A 16,671-nucleotide genomic window follows, 5' to 3' on the forward strand; every position below is an offset into this window, starting at 1 on the left:
CTGCACATCTCTAGCTCACATACGCTCTCCCTGTACATCTCTAGCTCACATGCTCTCGCCCTCTCTTCACTGATTGGCAGCTGTACATCTCTAGGTCACATGCTCTCTCCCTCTCTTCACTGATTGATGGCTGTACATCTCTAGCTCACATGCGCTCGACCTCTATTCACTGATTGACAGCTGTACATCTCTAGCTCACATGCTCTCACCCCTCCTCACTTATTGACAGCTGCACATCTCTAGCTCACGTGCGCTCGCCCTCTCTTCACTGATTGACAGCTGTACATCTCTAGCTCACATGCTCTCTCCCTCTCTTCACTGATTGACAGCTGCACATCTCTAGCTCACGTGTGTTCGCTCGCTCTTCACTGATTTACAGCTGTACATATCTAGCTCACATGCTCTCTGCCTCTCCAATGATTGACGCTGTACATCTCTAGCTCATATGCACTCGCTCTCTCTTCACTGATTGGCAGCTGCACATCTATAGCTCACATGCTCTCTGCCTCTCTTCACTGATTGACAGCCGTACATCTCTAGCTCACATGCTTTCTCCCTCTCTTCACTGATTGACTGCTGCATATCTCTTGCTCGCCTGCTCTCCCTCTCTTCACTGATTGACTGCTGCATATCTCTAGCTCACATGCTCTCTCCCTCTATTCACTGAATGGCTGCTGCACATCTCTAGTTCACATGCTCTCTCCCTTTCTTCACTGAATGGCTGCTGCACATCTCTAGCTCATATGCTCTCTCCCTCTCTTCACTGATTGACTGTTGCATATCTCTAGCTCACATGCTCTCTCCCTCTCTTCACTGAATGGCTGCTGCACATCTCTAGCTCACATGCTCTCTCCCTCTCTTCACTGAATGACTACTGTACATCTCTAGCTCACATGCTCTCACCCTCTCTTCACTGATTGACAGCTGCACATCTCTAGCTCTCGTGCGCTCGCCCTCTCTTCACGGATTGACATACATCTCTAGATCACATGCTCTCTCCCTCGCTTCACTGATTGACAGCTGCACATCTCTAGCTCACGTGTGCTCGCTCTCTCTTCACTGATTGACAGCTGTACATATCTAGCTCACATGCTCTCTCCCTCTCTTCACTGATCGGCAGCTGTATATCTCTAGCTCATATGCACTTGCCCTCTCTTCACTGATTGACAGCTGCACATCTCTAGCTCACATGCTCTCTGCCTCTCTTCACTGATTGACAGCTGTACATCTCTAGCTCATATGCACTCGCCCTCTCGTCACTGATTGACAGCTGCACATCTCTAGCTCACGTGCTCTCTGCCTCTCTTCACTGATTGACAGCTGTACATCTCTAGCTCACATGCTTTCTCCCTCTCTTCACTGATTGACTGCTGCATATCTCTAGCTCACATGCTCTCTCCCTCTGTTCACTGATTGACTGCTGCATATCTCTAGCTCACATGCTCTCTCCCTCTGTTCAATGAATGGCTGCTGCACATCTCTAGTTCACATGCTCTCTCCCTCTCTTCACAGAATGGCTGCTGCACATCTCTAACTCACATGCTCTCTCCCTCTCTTCACTGATTGACTGTTGCATATCTCTAGCTCACATGCTCTCTCCCTCTCTTCACTGAATGGCTGCAGCACATCTCTAGCTCACATGCTCTCTCCCTCTCTTCACTGAATGACTACTGTACATCTCTAGCTCACATGCTCTCACCCTCTCTTCACTGATTGACAGCTGCACATCTCTAGCTCACGTGCGCTCGCCCTCTCTTCACTGATTGACATACATCTCTAGTTCACATGCTCTCTCCCTCTCTTCACTGAATGGCTGCTGCACATCTCTAGCTCACATGCTCTCTCCCTCCCTGCACTGATTGACTGTTGCATATCTCTAGCTCACATGCTCTCTCCCTCTGTTCACTGAATGGCTGCTGCACACCTCTAGCTCACATGCTCTCTCCCTCTCTTCACTGATTGACATCTCTTCGCTGATTGGCGTCTGTACATCTCTAGCTCACATGCACTCGCCCTCTCTACACTGATGAACAGCGGCACATCTCTAGCGCACATGCCCTATCCCTCTCTTCACTGATTGACAGCTGTACATTTGTAGCTCACATGCGCTCTCACTCTCTTTACTGATTGGCAGCTGTACACCTCTAGCTCACGTGCTCTCTCTCTCTCTCTCTCTCTCTCTCTCTCACCCTCTCTTCTCTGATTGGCAGTGGTCTGCTATCAGTCCGATCGGGATGAGCTGCGCAAGCGCATCATTCAGTGGCTGGAGGCTGAGGTCATCCCCGATGGCTGGATCTCCAAGGGCAACAACTACAGTGAGATCCTTGACAAGTACTTCAAGGTGAGTGCCTTTGCCTCGGAGAGGTCTCCTTCCTCTCACAAACAGAAACATTGTAAGCCTTTGCAGCCCATACGTGTGTCCATTAGATTGCAAAGTAGTCATTCGCCGCCAGAACAGGATGGGGCGCGCTGCGGCAAACTCGGGGCATATTTTCAGTTCAGCGCCAAGAAACAGGCAGCATCAGCTCAGTATTCTCAGACTGAAAATATCCAGCTCTGCAAACTATATATTTGCGAAGGTTGTCATCTCCCCCCTCGCATTGGTGGTGTGGTTACATCGTGGGTTTCCTACGTGGCTACGTGGTTCTCTTAGACCGTACTCCCGTAGGACTCCAGCATTCCATAGACACCCTTGCACAGTATGCTACTCAGAATCAGCTTCAAATTAATCATAGTAAAACTAAGATTCTGCAGCTCCATGGAAAAGTCTGTCGGGCCACTACCTATCAGTGGCATATGGGATGAATTAGACTGGACATTGTGAATAACTATCTATATTTGGGTCTCCCTCTGTACAGTGCCCCAACTCCTTGCGCTATAGGACACATATATCTCTCAAAGCCCCCCGTAGATGGCAGGTGGTGAAGAACTTTATAGAGTGGGTGGTGGCTCGATAGAGGGTTTATTTATTTATTTATTGCATTTGTTACACGCCCAAACCCAGGGGTATCACGGCATAGGTTACTTGAAAGCTTGGCTAGTTACAGATTATGTTACAACACAGATAAAGAACTTACAATCATATATTTCATGCACAATGTGGATGGAATCTACCTAGAAGGAACGCCAACATCATACTAGAAACAGCCTAGTCGAATTGATCAAATAGCCAGGTTTTGATCAGCCTCTTGAAACGCTGGTGCGAGAGTTCATTTCTAATGTGAATTGGGACGGTGTTCCAGAGCTTTCGGGCCGCTACTGGATAGCTAGAGCCCCCCGCCATTTTACTCTTGATTCTCGGGACCTTCAAGTGTGTGCTGGATCCAGATCTTAGAGACCTAGTCTTTTTTGGGTTACACAGTTGTTCAGATAGGAGGGGGCTTCATTAGTAATACATTTATGTGCAGTGATCAGAGTCTTAAAAAGAATTGTAGCTTGGATAGGGAGCCAATGTGCTTCTCTTCTGATGTGAGAGATATATTCCTATTGGAGTTATACATTAAGTCCATTATTCCTTGTACACTCTGCGGATTAGAGACCGTATTTGAGAAATATGTGAGCTGGTTAGACATATCGGAGGGGAAGATTTTAAGATCCTTATTAGAGCTTCCTGTGACTGCCTCATTGGCAGCTCTTAGGTTAGAGCTGGGAGTAATTTCACTATTTGCTCTGTGGAAGTTGGCTCGATGCAAACATCTGCTGAAGATAACACTAGCGGCCCAGTCCTCCCATCCTGTTAGTATATTGACCCAATTTGCTGAACATTAGCATTACAGACTGAGTAATGCCGCGCATTTTGAGTTGATTGAAACTATGCAAGCTCACTTAAATGCCATTGGACTTGACTTAACCGACATGGAAAATCCTGGTTATTTCTTACAAAAGTTAAAAAAGAAGACATTCTGTTGGAATCGTGTCAGGTCCATGGATAAAAGATGATATTCAGAATTCATATTACGGGGCTTTCCTTTACGTAAACCGCAAAGCTATTGAATTGGAATCTGTACTCCGTCTCTTAGACGTTTTATCCTATATGTGCGGTTAAATCTCCTCCCTGTTTTGGATTACACTGATGCGTTCGTTACTATGCCCCGCGATCTAAGACGTTGTCGATTTTGCAAGCTTCAGATAGAAAGTAGCAGGCAGTTGTGTAAGTTTGCACGAATACTATCTAAAAAGTTATGGGCATTTTTGCACAACTATGGAAAGCGTGATCTCTAATCAGTTTTGGGGCCTCATTTCGAGTTGGGCGGTATCCAATACCGCCCAACTGTATTCGCGTTAGCGCCCACCGGTCGGTGGTATTACTGCAGGATCATGGGTTGAGAGTCAACGGTAAATCCCCATTTCCCATTGGGTCCATTGAACCCAATGGGGAATTTTCTATGCTAATACTGCGCTAATACAGCCAGCGGTAATACAGGCCGCTAAATAGTATTTTTACTGAATAAAGCGGGAGGTAAACCAGCCCATTTAGCACCCAACTCGTGATAGGGCCAGCCCTTAAATGCAGCGGTAATACCGTTACCGGTGCATTTAAAGGCTACCGCCCACCTCGGGATGAGGACTTTGCTCTGCTACCTTTTTGGCTGAGTCTTTGGTCATTGTGGCTGCTACATCGCATGTTTGGGACCAGATTCTACCAAAATTGTTGCCTTAAGAAAGATTAAACCATTTACACAGAGTGAATCTAACAACCAGATTCTTTTTTTGTAAAAGACATGGGTTTTAATTAATGGGTCTTAAGGATAGGTATTGTATTGTATTGTGAGATGACCTAAAAATGTTGATGAATTTAAGTGTGTTAGATATTTTACCTGAGTGATGTGATGTTGATTTGTATATGTTTACTATGTGTACATTTTAAACTTGTAAGACATGCAAAAGGCAAGATAATGTAGCCAAAAGCATTAACAAATATATATATATATATTTTATAAACAAGAGTCCTGCCAGCAATGGCATCTTCTAGGCTCTGTGTGTGTAAAGGGGAATAGCTGTGAATTTATTGGCCATGTTGTGAGAATGGTCGTTTTATTAACTATACAGGGCTGTGAGAATGATAGTTAAATTTAAGTCAAGATGGAAAATAAAAACAGACCATAGCAGAATTTTGACAGCCATCATTACCTCAGTGTGTTTGAATGGGCCACTAACGGCTACGCATAGTAGCCCTGCGGGTGAATATGAGTAGAGTGCACTGTGTGTGAGGAACGCGTTACCTCTGGGGGAGCCAACTTCTTACCCAGCAGATGTTTTGGACTACAGCTCCCATCTGCCCCAGTCGGCCTAGTCAGTAGTGAGGGATCATGGGAGTTCTAGGCCAAAACATCTGGATAGCGACAGGTGGGCCTCCCCTGTGCTAGCTTCTAGCACCCCAAAACACTCTGCCACAGGCATGAACTGCTGTTCAAAATAGCTTTTGTATCGTGCATCATTCACTCTTTGCTACTGCACGAAGTGGAGGCTACGTGCCATGATGGTGTTGTGTGTACATTTCATCAGAGGCATATACAGGGTTGTGTCAAAAGTGGGGCCTTGAGCTAATGTAGTAGGGCCTACCCTAAGGGAAGCCCGCAGAGGGAAGGGGGCTTGTTCTTCCCCCAGCTGAATGCACAGAAGCGACTGAGTATAGTGAGGGAGTGCAGACCAGTCAAGGGAGGTTCGGGGGTGTTCGCCCCCCATGAAAGTTTATTAAATAATGCGTTAAAATGGTGCATTTTGCAGTACACTTTCTGTGATAAATTAGGTAAAAATCCAACCAGTTTACAATCGGTTTTGTAGGGTAAGACATATACCAATATTCCCACATAAGAAAAAAGTAATGTTTGCTTTGCCCATAATACCAGTAATGATTCTATAACAAATCATGTTCATGCTGGCTCTGCCAATATATGCCAATATCCCCATGGCTAGAACACACTCCTGTTGGCTTTGCCTTAACACCAGTAAACAAAAAAAGCCATGCCACAGTAAGAAAACATCTGCTTGCTAGCTACTCCAATCCCTCCCGCCCCATATAAGAACACTCATGTTATATTTGGCCCCTAACACCAGTAAAAGATGCCATACCACAGTATGAGAAAGGTGCCTTGTGGGCTGTACAAATGCTCTCCCTCTAGCCCCTCATGTTAAGAACTCTTATCGTGTTGCCTTTAACCTTAGCACCATTAAAAAAAAGCCATGCAACAGTAAGGAAATATTCCCTCCCCGCCTACTTGTAAGAACAGTCATCATGGTGGCTTTGCACTTAATGCGAGTACTAAATTCCATGTCACAGTAGTACCCAGCCAGCCTCATTGTAGTATCCTTCCCCGACCCAACACACCCTTACATAACTCTCAAGTTGGCTTTGCTTTGCCCAAAAACGCCAGTAAAACATGTCATGACCCCGTCAATAAAGATTCATGATCCAGTGCCCCTCCTCGGGCCACAGTCTTGCGTACAAACACACATACACACACAAATGGACCCTGGCCGAGACGCACACAACCACACACACACACACACATAGATACAGATACACATACACACAGAGATACACAAATACACACACACATTTACACATTCACCCGGTGTGCAGTCATAATGTCGAAAATAAAAATGTTCGACTTTTTTTTTTCTACCTTATGACTTTCGACATTTTTGTTTTCGACCAAATGACTATAAACCCATTCACCCATCAGTCACGGACCCATACAACATCTTTGTCATTGTGACCACCCTTTACCCAGTGGTCTCAGGCCAGGCACTTACCTGTTGTATTGCAACGGACTCTCTGGCACTTACCCCCCTTACCTTGTCCCTTCTCTCTCTTTGCACTTGCATGTTCCGTATGTTCACATGACCTAGTAGGACCGCCTGCATCTTTCATCCTTGTTTTTTGATTTGCCTTTTGTTTCTTGTTCCCTCCCCTTTGCCCTGTGGGTGCTTTCAAAAACCATTTATTGATGTAAAAGCACCTTAAAAATGCAAAGTAAAATAAAATAAATGAATTGACACGAGCACACATAGCATTCACACTGCATTCTCCATCACACGCGTCCCATGATCACCATTCACACTGCATAATTCATACAGATGCATTTATAGACACGCCCTCACATACGTACACGCGCTTACGCCCACCCTTGCATGCATGCGTGCATACATTCATGCATACATGCAATCCTTGCACACACGCATATGCTTTGTTTTCTTAGCTGTTTCTCTCCAGACTCGCCGCCGCCGCCTCCTCGGCTGCTGATAGTCCTCGGGCTCCGGCGCTCCAGGCAGAGAGGAACGCAGGGAGAGCTTCTTGGTTCCTGGCATGTGGGGAGTGCAGGAGCCGGCGTGTGACTCCTGCTGCTCCGCCTGCACAGTGACACCTGTAAATGCCTACGCAGTGATGGGTGCTGTGCGGGCATTTCAAGATTTTGGGTGGGCATTGCCCACTCAGGCCCTACCCTGTCTTCGCCTCTGCATTTCTTATCGTTTTCCTGCAACTTTACGCAAGTGTTGTGCGGTAAAAGCCAGGTGTGCCCATCTAGGCATTCTCTCCTTTCACATTCTTTGTTAGTTGTAAGACTCTTGCAATGGTTATCGCCCTCCAGCACCGCCGTTACCTTGCTCCCCTTTTCGGACAGTTCCGGAAGCATGTTGAATGTAGCCAATCACTGCGTCAATCCCATTGGCTCGACCCTCGGGTATCACAGCAATTCCGCAATAAAAGACGGCATATATGTATCACGTTTAACTGTTTGCAAACTATCACAAACGCAATGGAAAGAATGGAAATGTCTGCATTGCGCCCACCTGGCGCCCGCTTCATGGCGTCTGTTTGTGGGTCAAGCTAAAGTGAGACTGCTAATGGACAATGAACCTAAAGGTAGGCCTGGCAAATATTAAGAGCCAAAAGGCGACCCAGAAAATGCAGGAGCTCAGGGTCAGGGAAACAGGAATGATGTTCATAGACCTACATGCAATGCAGGGCAAGAGAAGTGGAAGTCTGCTAAAACAAGAAGGGGATCTCACAAAAGGTGTCCGACTCCTAAAAGAGCTCACTTTTGGAAGTCGACTTTAAGATCACAAGACTAGAACACATGGAAACTCCACTTCTGGTTGAGTCTGGCAGCTGGTATTTTGCCCAATCACAGGAGCTGGAACATTCTTGGCAATCAGGGGTCATGGTGGATTTTGGCCAATCGGCACACTAGAATACTTCCCAGTCTCCGATTGGGAAAGAATGCACTGCTTTCCAGACAATCGGATGGCCAGAAATCCTCTGCGACTCGGGCTGGAAAGCAGAGCGTTCCAACCAATCCTCGTTTCATTTTAATGATTAAACTGGTCGCTTGACACTAGCCTGTGTTATGTTCCAGGGTTCTTGGTTTTCTATCTTTATGAGGTAAAACTGACTACAACATCGATGTACTACTTTTTATGTCGTCATAAAACTTGTCCAGGAATTGACTGCAGCCTCAAACGCCAGGGATTCGAATCAGACGTCTAATCTGACCCCAGGCGATTTTCCTAATGTGTTTTTAAAGATATCAATCAAGATGCCGTATCAAAGCTACTAGAAAATACTTTTCATGCAGTTGTACAATTTTACTGCAGAAAATCAGATGTAGGACCCCCTTGTGGTGGGATTCCACCTAGGAGGAGGGATGGAAATTGTGGGCTCTGCACATTAGTCCCAGGTAGCATTCTCAACGGTGAGGGAGCCTGGGGGTTGTAATCCAAAACATCTGTTGAGCCACAGGCTGTAGAAGAATATGACAAGGGTGGTTCCTCTGTTTTGTTGGTCTTGACGGCAGCACTTAATACCAAAAATCACAATAGCCTGATATCCAGGTTACAAACACAAGGTTTCTGTGTATCCTTTTGCCTGGTGCCACCTGATTCTACGGAACCGCTCCCAGGCAGCAGCCGTCCACCCACACTCATCCCCTTCATATTCACTTAGATGCAGAATCCCACAGGAGACAGCCCTGACCCAACCCACCCCCTGCTTTTTGATATGTGTTGCCTACCTTTTAACATATTTTAATCGTATGGTGTAGGTTTTTTCAGAAGATCAATAAACGTCCCCCAAAACCTTATAACTAATGTCTGTGTCCAATAGACCATGGGATGACCACGGTTCAAGGCTTGAGCCCAGCAAATGTTGAATAATTCTTTTGGGAAATTCTCGCGATCGGCTGAGCCACAACTTCTCGCCTTAGACTTTCGGACCCTTCCCACCCCGAGACAGGGACGTTCGGAGCCGTGGGTTAATTTTGGATGGAAAGCTTTCCTTCAAACCTCAGATCACTAAAGGGGTCACACCTGCTGGCATCATTTGGGAACACTTGTACATTCCTGTTTCAATACCTGGCTAAAGCTCATCCTATAAAAGCTGTGCTGGCACCGGGCACATCTGCCAACAGAGATTATGGAGGACTCCCAACATATGCACTGGCCAGATAACCAGGGGCGCAATCAGCGGCGAAACTCCTTAACAAACTATTAAAGGAAAGGTACACATACCTCTTTAGCACCCTGTAAGGAGCGGGCTAAATTTACAACACTATGCTGAACCCATAAATCAGTACAAGTCCAGACTCGCTGCTTCATAGCACACGAGTACCACCTGTATGTCCTGTCTCTGACCTTACAATCCGCAGACTCCTTTCTGCTGGAAATCCCCAGCTTCAAACGATCCCCTTGCGGCGGGAAGTCCTTCACCTGTTTCAGTGTCTTGGAATGGAATGCCATACCATCAGAGCAAAGAGCCACCCCCAACCCACCTGACTTTCAGGTACAAACCGAGAGTCTTCTTGTACAGAAAGACCAACCAAACAACTTCTTATTTTCACTTGTGCCTTGATTCACAGATGCTAGTGCCAGGAAGCCCATATTGAGCAAGCACAGCATGCTATGAGCACCAATTAACATAATCTGTTCAGTATCTTCTTCACCCCTATACCTTTACCCTAGTACGACTTATCTGGTACTTGGGCTTTCACTAACACCTTTTAGCTTACGACATTCAGATCTTTTTCTCCTTTCCTTCCTTCAATTCAGCCATTTTGGAACGGAATTCCGAACGCTTTCACTGTAATTCAGTCACTGGATGGCTCACTGATGCCTAATGCAGAACTCTTCAAAAACTGAAGTTCTCTTTCTCCTGGCTTCCAAAGCCACCCCTCCCCTCTCCTATCAATTTACTGCTTTAGCTTCTTGCTCCCTCGCCCAAGGCTCGCAACCGTAGGTTCTTCTATGATCGTGGCCTCTGACTGCAACAGTTGATCACTTACACTGCCTCTGCTGCTCGTAATAACCTTCCCAACATTCTCAGAATGTGTCCATTCCCTACTCACCACCCTATGTAAATTCTAATCTCCATGCTCGCGCTCAGCAAACTCGACTTCTGCTCGAGCCTACTCCTTAGCCTTTGTCTCTACTCCTTCCTCCATCTAGACAAAGTCCTCAACTTCAGTACCTGCACGCTCTACAGCCTGCCTGGATACTCCCCTGCTTCTGCCTATCGATACCATGCCGGTTGGCTCTCCATGCACAACCGTTCCCTTTTTTAGTTCTTTGTCCTAGTCTACAAAGCTATTAGTGGTGGTCCTGCTCCTCAGTACCGCCCTGAATGTATCTCTGCATATTCACCACTGCGTTCCCTCTGCTCCTCCTCAGCAATCATCCCCTCTGTGAGATACCTCCCTGTGCCGCCTCTCGCTTCCACTCTTTCTCCCTACTTTCCCTACTCTGCTGGAACTCGCTTCATCACAAAGCCAACCCAACCGTGTATCTCTTCACAGCTCCACTCACACTTCACTACTTGTGGAAGACAGTGCTCCCTCTGCCTCCGCCCTCACCCTCCCTCCCTGACCTCATAATCATGTAATTTAGTATATGTCTGCAGATCTCCTCTTTGGTTTGAAACACCTACACACCTGGGTAAATGGTATCTTTGTAAGTCACAAGCTTCTTATATTTGTATTGTTTTGTCCCTGGTATGTCCCACTTTGACCACACTCTCTTAAGCCTGCTCACCACTTGTTCTCATCTTGGTGCTACTGTACAAGCAACTGCCCAGAGAATGCCTCACCAGCCATCTACAAATGCGTTATTGTAAATCATGTCTGACTAAAATTGACCTCCCTATTTATTCAAATACATGCCAAATACGAATAGAAAAATCTTTTCTGCTCCACGTCTTGTTACTAAACAGATGGTGGGTCAAAAACAATCAGAAGTCAATACAAGCGAGCAGGGCATTCTGGGCTCATTAAGCTGACGAACATGGTCAACACGCACATTAAACAAGAGGCCATTCCGGACCTGGCCACTAGATGGCAGTATAATAAGCAGTGTGTGTATCTTTAATAGGCATCCCCATCCAGCTGACAATCTTTTTCTACAGCTGAGCAGCTTGTTTCTTATATGCTGTGTGGCGATTAGAAGGAGGAGTTGGACACGTTCAGGACATTTTTACTGATGTTTAATACAATCCTATGGATAAGGCCTATGTTTCCCTACTGCTAGAGAGTTATCCCTGCCTATATAAATAAACTAAAGGTGCTCTTTGGTCGTCAGCAAGTCCCAAATGAATATGAACACTGTCCAACTCTGACCCTGCTACTATATTAACTAACTTAAATAATACCAAGAGAATGTCTCTCTTCTCCTGGTTGCCTCTTACGGAAATGTCTCTTCTTTGTTCCAAGGTTTCCTTAGTATAGTCTCTTCATACCTGCTTCATAAGCTCTTGTAGTTCCTTCACAGTATGCTTGGGTTCTATTCCCTCTTTAGGAATAGGTTTTCGACAGTTCTCCTTCATACCCTTTCTTACTCTCTGATCTAAACTTGTAGGCCTTTCTGATCCTGGTAACCCATGCTTCCTTAGTTTGGGTAAGCCTTGTTCCAGGTTGACCTTTCCCCTCTCCTGGGGTTTCTCAGTCCCATTGTTCCTCCTCCTATTTTCTTCAGAACATATTTGTATGTCTCATTCATAATCACAGAATTGTATCGCTGTTTTTCTCCACTCTTTACTTTTTAGGTCATGAGTCACTTTCCCCTCCTCCCAGGGTATTCGGGCCCAATCTTTAATTATTGGTTTTTCACGCTTATGTGTTATTCTCTTTATCGTATTTTCATATTTGCAGTTAAACAATCTTATATTCAGTATCTCGTCTGTCTCACTGGGATGAGTTTGTCCCTCCTCGTAATGATTCCCCGGTGGCTTCCCGGTTTGCCCGTTCCCCGTTACCTCTGTATGTGCGGGGGAACGCTGTAGGGTTCGGCACACACTCGGGTTCTCTTCTTCGACTTCTGCTTCATGCGTCTTAGAGTTGTCGGCTTCCCGTGTTCGGTCTTCTCTCTCCCAGCTGCCGTGTACAGGTTCAGGCACTCGGGAGCTTTGTACACTGCCCACTGAGATGGTTTCTACATTGCCGTTGTGGCCTCACCACTACCAGAATTAGGATTCCCATCTGCTGCTTTACAACGGCTTCTCCATTCTTGCAAACTCCGGGCCTCCGGCGTTTCCCACTGGCATTCTGTGCTTCCTTGAGAGTCTCAGGCTCCGCGGCTCTCCTCTGCTCCATCTGTCTCAGGCGTGATGATGTCAGCGACTTCCCGTGTGTTGTGACTAGATATGTATGTGTGCTTAGTACATGGCTAAAAAGGGCTATTGGAATGTGATGATGTAGGCGGAACCGTGTGTTGTGACTAGATAGTGTGCGTAGTACATGGCTAGAAAGGGCTAGTGGAATGTGATGATGTAGGTGGGACCTGGGGTGTGCTCTGGGTTCCAGGAATGTCAGTGAGATTTGGAGCTAGAGAAGGAACATGGAAGGAAGCTTATAGCCTGTGCTCCCGTTTCATACGTGTAACTGCAATGAAGAATAAAGAAGCTTTCCTTTTTCATACGTGCCTGGGTCACCCCGGTTCCTGCTTCAAGTTCATTCTTACCTGGCCCAAGGTACATCATCCTGCTTACAGCACTCTGCCTCCGCCTCGCTGCTCCAAAACGTGCTGCTGTCAGGGAGCTTCCTCTGCTTCTGATTCTCTCTCGTCACTCCACTCGTCTCAGTTAAATGTACGTCTCTACTTAAAGAGACAGGTTCTTTTCCTTTTGCAGAATAGTTTGTTTCAGTATTGCCTTTAGCCAAACACCTAGATCTAACAGTATTGTTCATTGCAGTTGTTCCCATATAGGCTGCTGGGATGGCTGGTCTAGGGAGTTCCTCACAGGAACGGGAGTCTTTGTCCCCTAATGGGAGACTCTCCCAGTGAGGCCCCACCTGCCCAGACCCCTATGGAGGGTCTTGCGGAGCGAGCTCATCTCCCTAGCTTCAAAGAGGGGGGCTCTCCTTTGAGTAGAAGGGATGAATACACTCTATTCGTCACTTCGTGCTTTGTGTACTGTGTCCTGGCCTCCTGTAAGCAGGTGCCCCAAAGCTGTCTAAAGTGCCTTGAAGAGGCAGCTGATCTGAAACCTCCAGTTAGGGTAGCCACCTTTTGTTTGAAGCAAAAACTAGACTTGAAGCCACACCCACATTTTTAGAAGCCCCACCCCCTAACACACTCCTTTTACCCGTTTAAAAACTGTAGTACGATAGCAAGGGGCGAGAAAAAAAATCATTCTTGCAGTTATTTTTTTAACCGACCTATATTTGTTTTTTAAAACATATGAATGAATGGTGTAACTCTCACTTGACCTTGGCTAGTTCGATATTTCTAGGGAGGGAATACATTGCAACAAAGCTTTAAGTATTGAGAAGTGGTCCCATAACGTGTCTGGCACCTCCCATCGACCCCTGGCTGTTCATGCAACAGTGGTTTGCATTCTGGTAGTTGTAGATTAGCCTTTCCCAAATGTGTGTACCGCAAACCAAATGAAAGTGGTCATTGGCTAAAAAAAACAACTCTGAGTAGTGAGCTTCTTTCCCGCCACTACCTCCTGTACACGAGTGCTGTGAAGCAGAGGCGCACATTCCCGCAGGCCTCGTCGCTCAGGTGTGTGCACTTCATCCAGCGCTGAATGTTTCTTTGCATTCTGGTGTTTGTAGTTTTGCTTTTCATTCATCATTGCAGAGCTGTGTGGGGGACAGAGTACAAAAAAGGAGGCTGGACCGGGTGCCGTGTTCCACGTGACACTGCAACAGTGAGGTGTCTGAAGTGTGCTGTGGTTTTTTAGTATTATTGATAAACAGCATATTGTTTTGCATAAGTGTAATTAAAATGTGCAGTTTTGAAAACAAGGATTTTTTGTACTTTCAAACAAGCAGGCAGGCTTGTACGTTTCTGTAACTATACAGTTAGCGTATTTCACAAAGCAACCAAATATCTTGGGAGATTTGTTGTTGGACTTGCCTTGAAAATGCATATGGGCCATCAACATGAACAGGTGCAACGTTAGCACTGTGCATGCAGAGTTGGAGTTTTGCACATGAAAGGATCACTGACGGTGAACTTCCCTTATGACCCACTTTGCATTCGTTGTTGCCCACTGGGTGGCCCTTATCTGGCAACAGAGCTGTGAATAACTGCTCCAAAGAACACCACAGGAAGCGTATTCAGGTCTGGCTGATAGACACCTTAAAACCAGTGCAGGAAAAGGAAAACATGTACTGGGGGACCCCTCTCATCCTTGGATGGGCGGGCTGTGGGGAGGAGAGGGCAGGGCCAAGGGGCGATGGTCCCGGGTCACGCAGTACAGTAGCTCTTCATAGAATTCAATCCTGGCAATTTGCATAAAAGTAAAGCGCATTATGGCAGCATAAGTATGACCAGAATTTTACATTTGAAACATGTCTTATTGTGCTTCACTAAGAGGCCCTTTTGAGCGAATAATGGAAGTTGGGCTCTGCAGTTTTAATTGGTCACACTACTCCCTAAGACAAATGTCTCTACATTGCAGAGCATATATACCAGTCTGGACAGCTACAACAAGTATGTGAGGCTTTGGCTGTTTCTGTATTCAGTTGCCCGTGCCAAGTCTACTGAAAGTGTCTGTTTGTTGCCACAGGGGTTACTTGTGCATGTGATAACTCGGCTTCTGGGGACAGGGCGGCAAGACATGTAGCGTGCTGGCCCATTTCCTGCACTGCTTACAACCCCACAGGCTGCTCCCTCGCCCCTGGCTGGTGAGTCTTGAAACACAAACCGATTTTGCACTTAATATCTGTATTTATTGTCTGCAAACCAGAGAGCGCTCCAAAAATAGTCAGTCCGGGCTAAACCCGGGCAGGTGGCAACTCTAGCTCCAGTCCAGTCCAGCTGCAGGCAGACCGCCTCTCTCTGTCCCTGTCCTGGTGGGGGAGCTGCTCGACACTGTGGCCCGGGGCCTCCTGAGCTCTGTGGGACGCAATCCGTCCTTCGAAGCTTTCAAGTGACTCGACTGGCACCAGGCGGAAGATAGGCCTTTTATGGTTACTTAGCAAGGGGAGCTGGCCTGGCGCTCATTCTGCCCGCTGTCTGCCTGACATGATATGGCATTTAGAACACGCCTGTACACAGCTTGACCTCAGAATGGACCTGATGTACCATGCATATCCCCCAAAATATGTCCTAACTGCGGAGGATGAGCAGTGCCTGGGTGGGGTGGAAACTTCCATGCTCCTGGCGGCTCCTGGCGGCTCCTGGCGGCTCGGAGGTGAGCACTGAGGGAACGGCTGGCATTCTATCTGCTGCGGATTCCTCTGTTTTCACAAATTCTGCGTCAACCCTTACCCTCAACTGACTGGCTCCTGCCAGTGTCAGACAACCACAGTCTATTCAAGGAGGAGAAGGGCCCCATGGCCGAGGTAGCCCCCTTTTCTTTACCCGTCACAGCTTACTCTGCTGCCACTCATCTTTAGAACCGGCCGTTATGCTGATCAGGGAAGCTGGTCCCACCCTTTCTTCATCTGAACCACTCTTGCCCAGTCCAGACCAGACCAGGCCTGCACGTCTCCCCCGCCCATGTTTCTCTTGTATCGGTGGTCTGTTTAGAGACAGGACTTCCATCTTACAACCTGTTGTGGTGTATGTTGTGGGGCCCAGCGAGGCTGCTCAGCTGTGTGGCCGGGATCACCTGCTCTTAATGTGTGGCAGGGCGGACCCCGATGGGCTGTGCAGACACGGGCCCGGGGTGTCTAGCACCCATGGCTGCAGGATGCATCCGGTTGATAGAATGACCCGGGCGGACCCATGGCACCTTGCTGCCGCCTGAGGGTCTCAGGGCAGCACGGCCTGCAGGACCGAAATAGGACAAAATGACCGAGGGCAAAAAGTCTGACCCCCAAAAGTCTGACCCCCATTTGCCGCAGATATATTGGTGGGGGGGGTAAAGTTAATAAAAATGTATAGGGGTAAGGTGGGGGGATTTCGGAGGTCTCCCCCCACATATATATTTGCGGAGAAATGGAAAGGAAAAAAAAGGTCAGACTTTTGGTAGTCAGACTTTTCGGTCATTTCACGCAGATCCTGTAGGACCGTGATCACGTGGTACGGGCCTGCAGGCCCGTAGTGAGAGAGGGACACGGCGAATCCAATGTTGGAGTCTGTCGCTGTTCTGAGGCACGTGCATGCAGGAGCTCCCTGTATTAGAGTGGCGTCACCTCTTAAATGGGCAGTAACTTAGGCGGGCCACACACAACAGTGTAGAGGAAGGGCAGCTAGGTGTCATGACGTGTCACGCCATGATGCGAGAAA

At 47.2% G+C, this 16,671-nt stretch overlaps 1 protein-coding gene across 3 annotated transcripts in view; it reads left to right on the forward strand.

The window, feature by feature from the left end:
* FSTL1 (follistatin like 1) overlaps positions 1 to 16,671 on the forward strand; it is a 151,883-nt gene that overhangs the window by 104,743 nt on the left and 30,469 nt on the right. For all 3 annotated transcript variants that reach the window (XM_069635844.1, XM_069635845.1, XM_069635843.1), the window contains one exon: positions 2,211 to 2,341. In XM_069635844.1, the coding sequence (XP_069491945.1) occupies positions 2,211 to 2,341 (131 nt within the window). The remainder of the gene's footprint in view (positions 1 to 2,210; positions 2,342 to 16,671) is intronic.

This window comes from Ambystoma mexicanum, chromosome 7p (assembly GCF_040938575.1).
Source record: "Ambystoma mexicanum isolate Mex_15411 chromosome 7p, UKY_AmexF1_1, whole genome shotgun sequence".
Lineage (NCBI taxonomy): Eukaryota > Metazoa > Chordata > Amphibia > Caudata > Ambystomatidae > Ambystoma > Ambystoma mexicanum.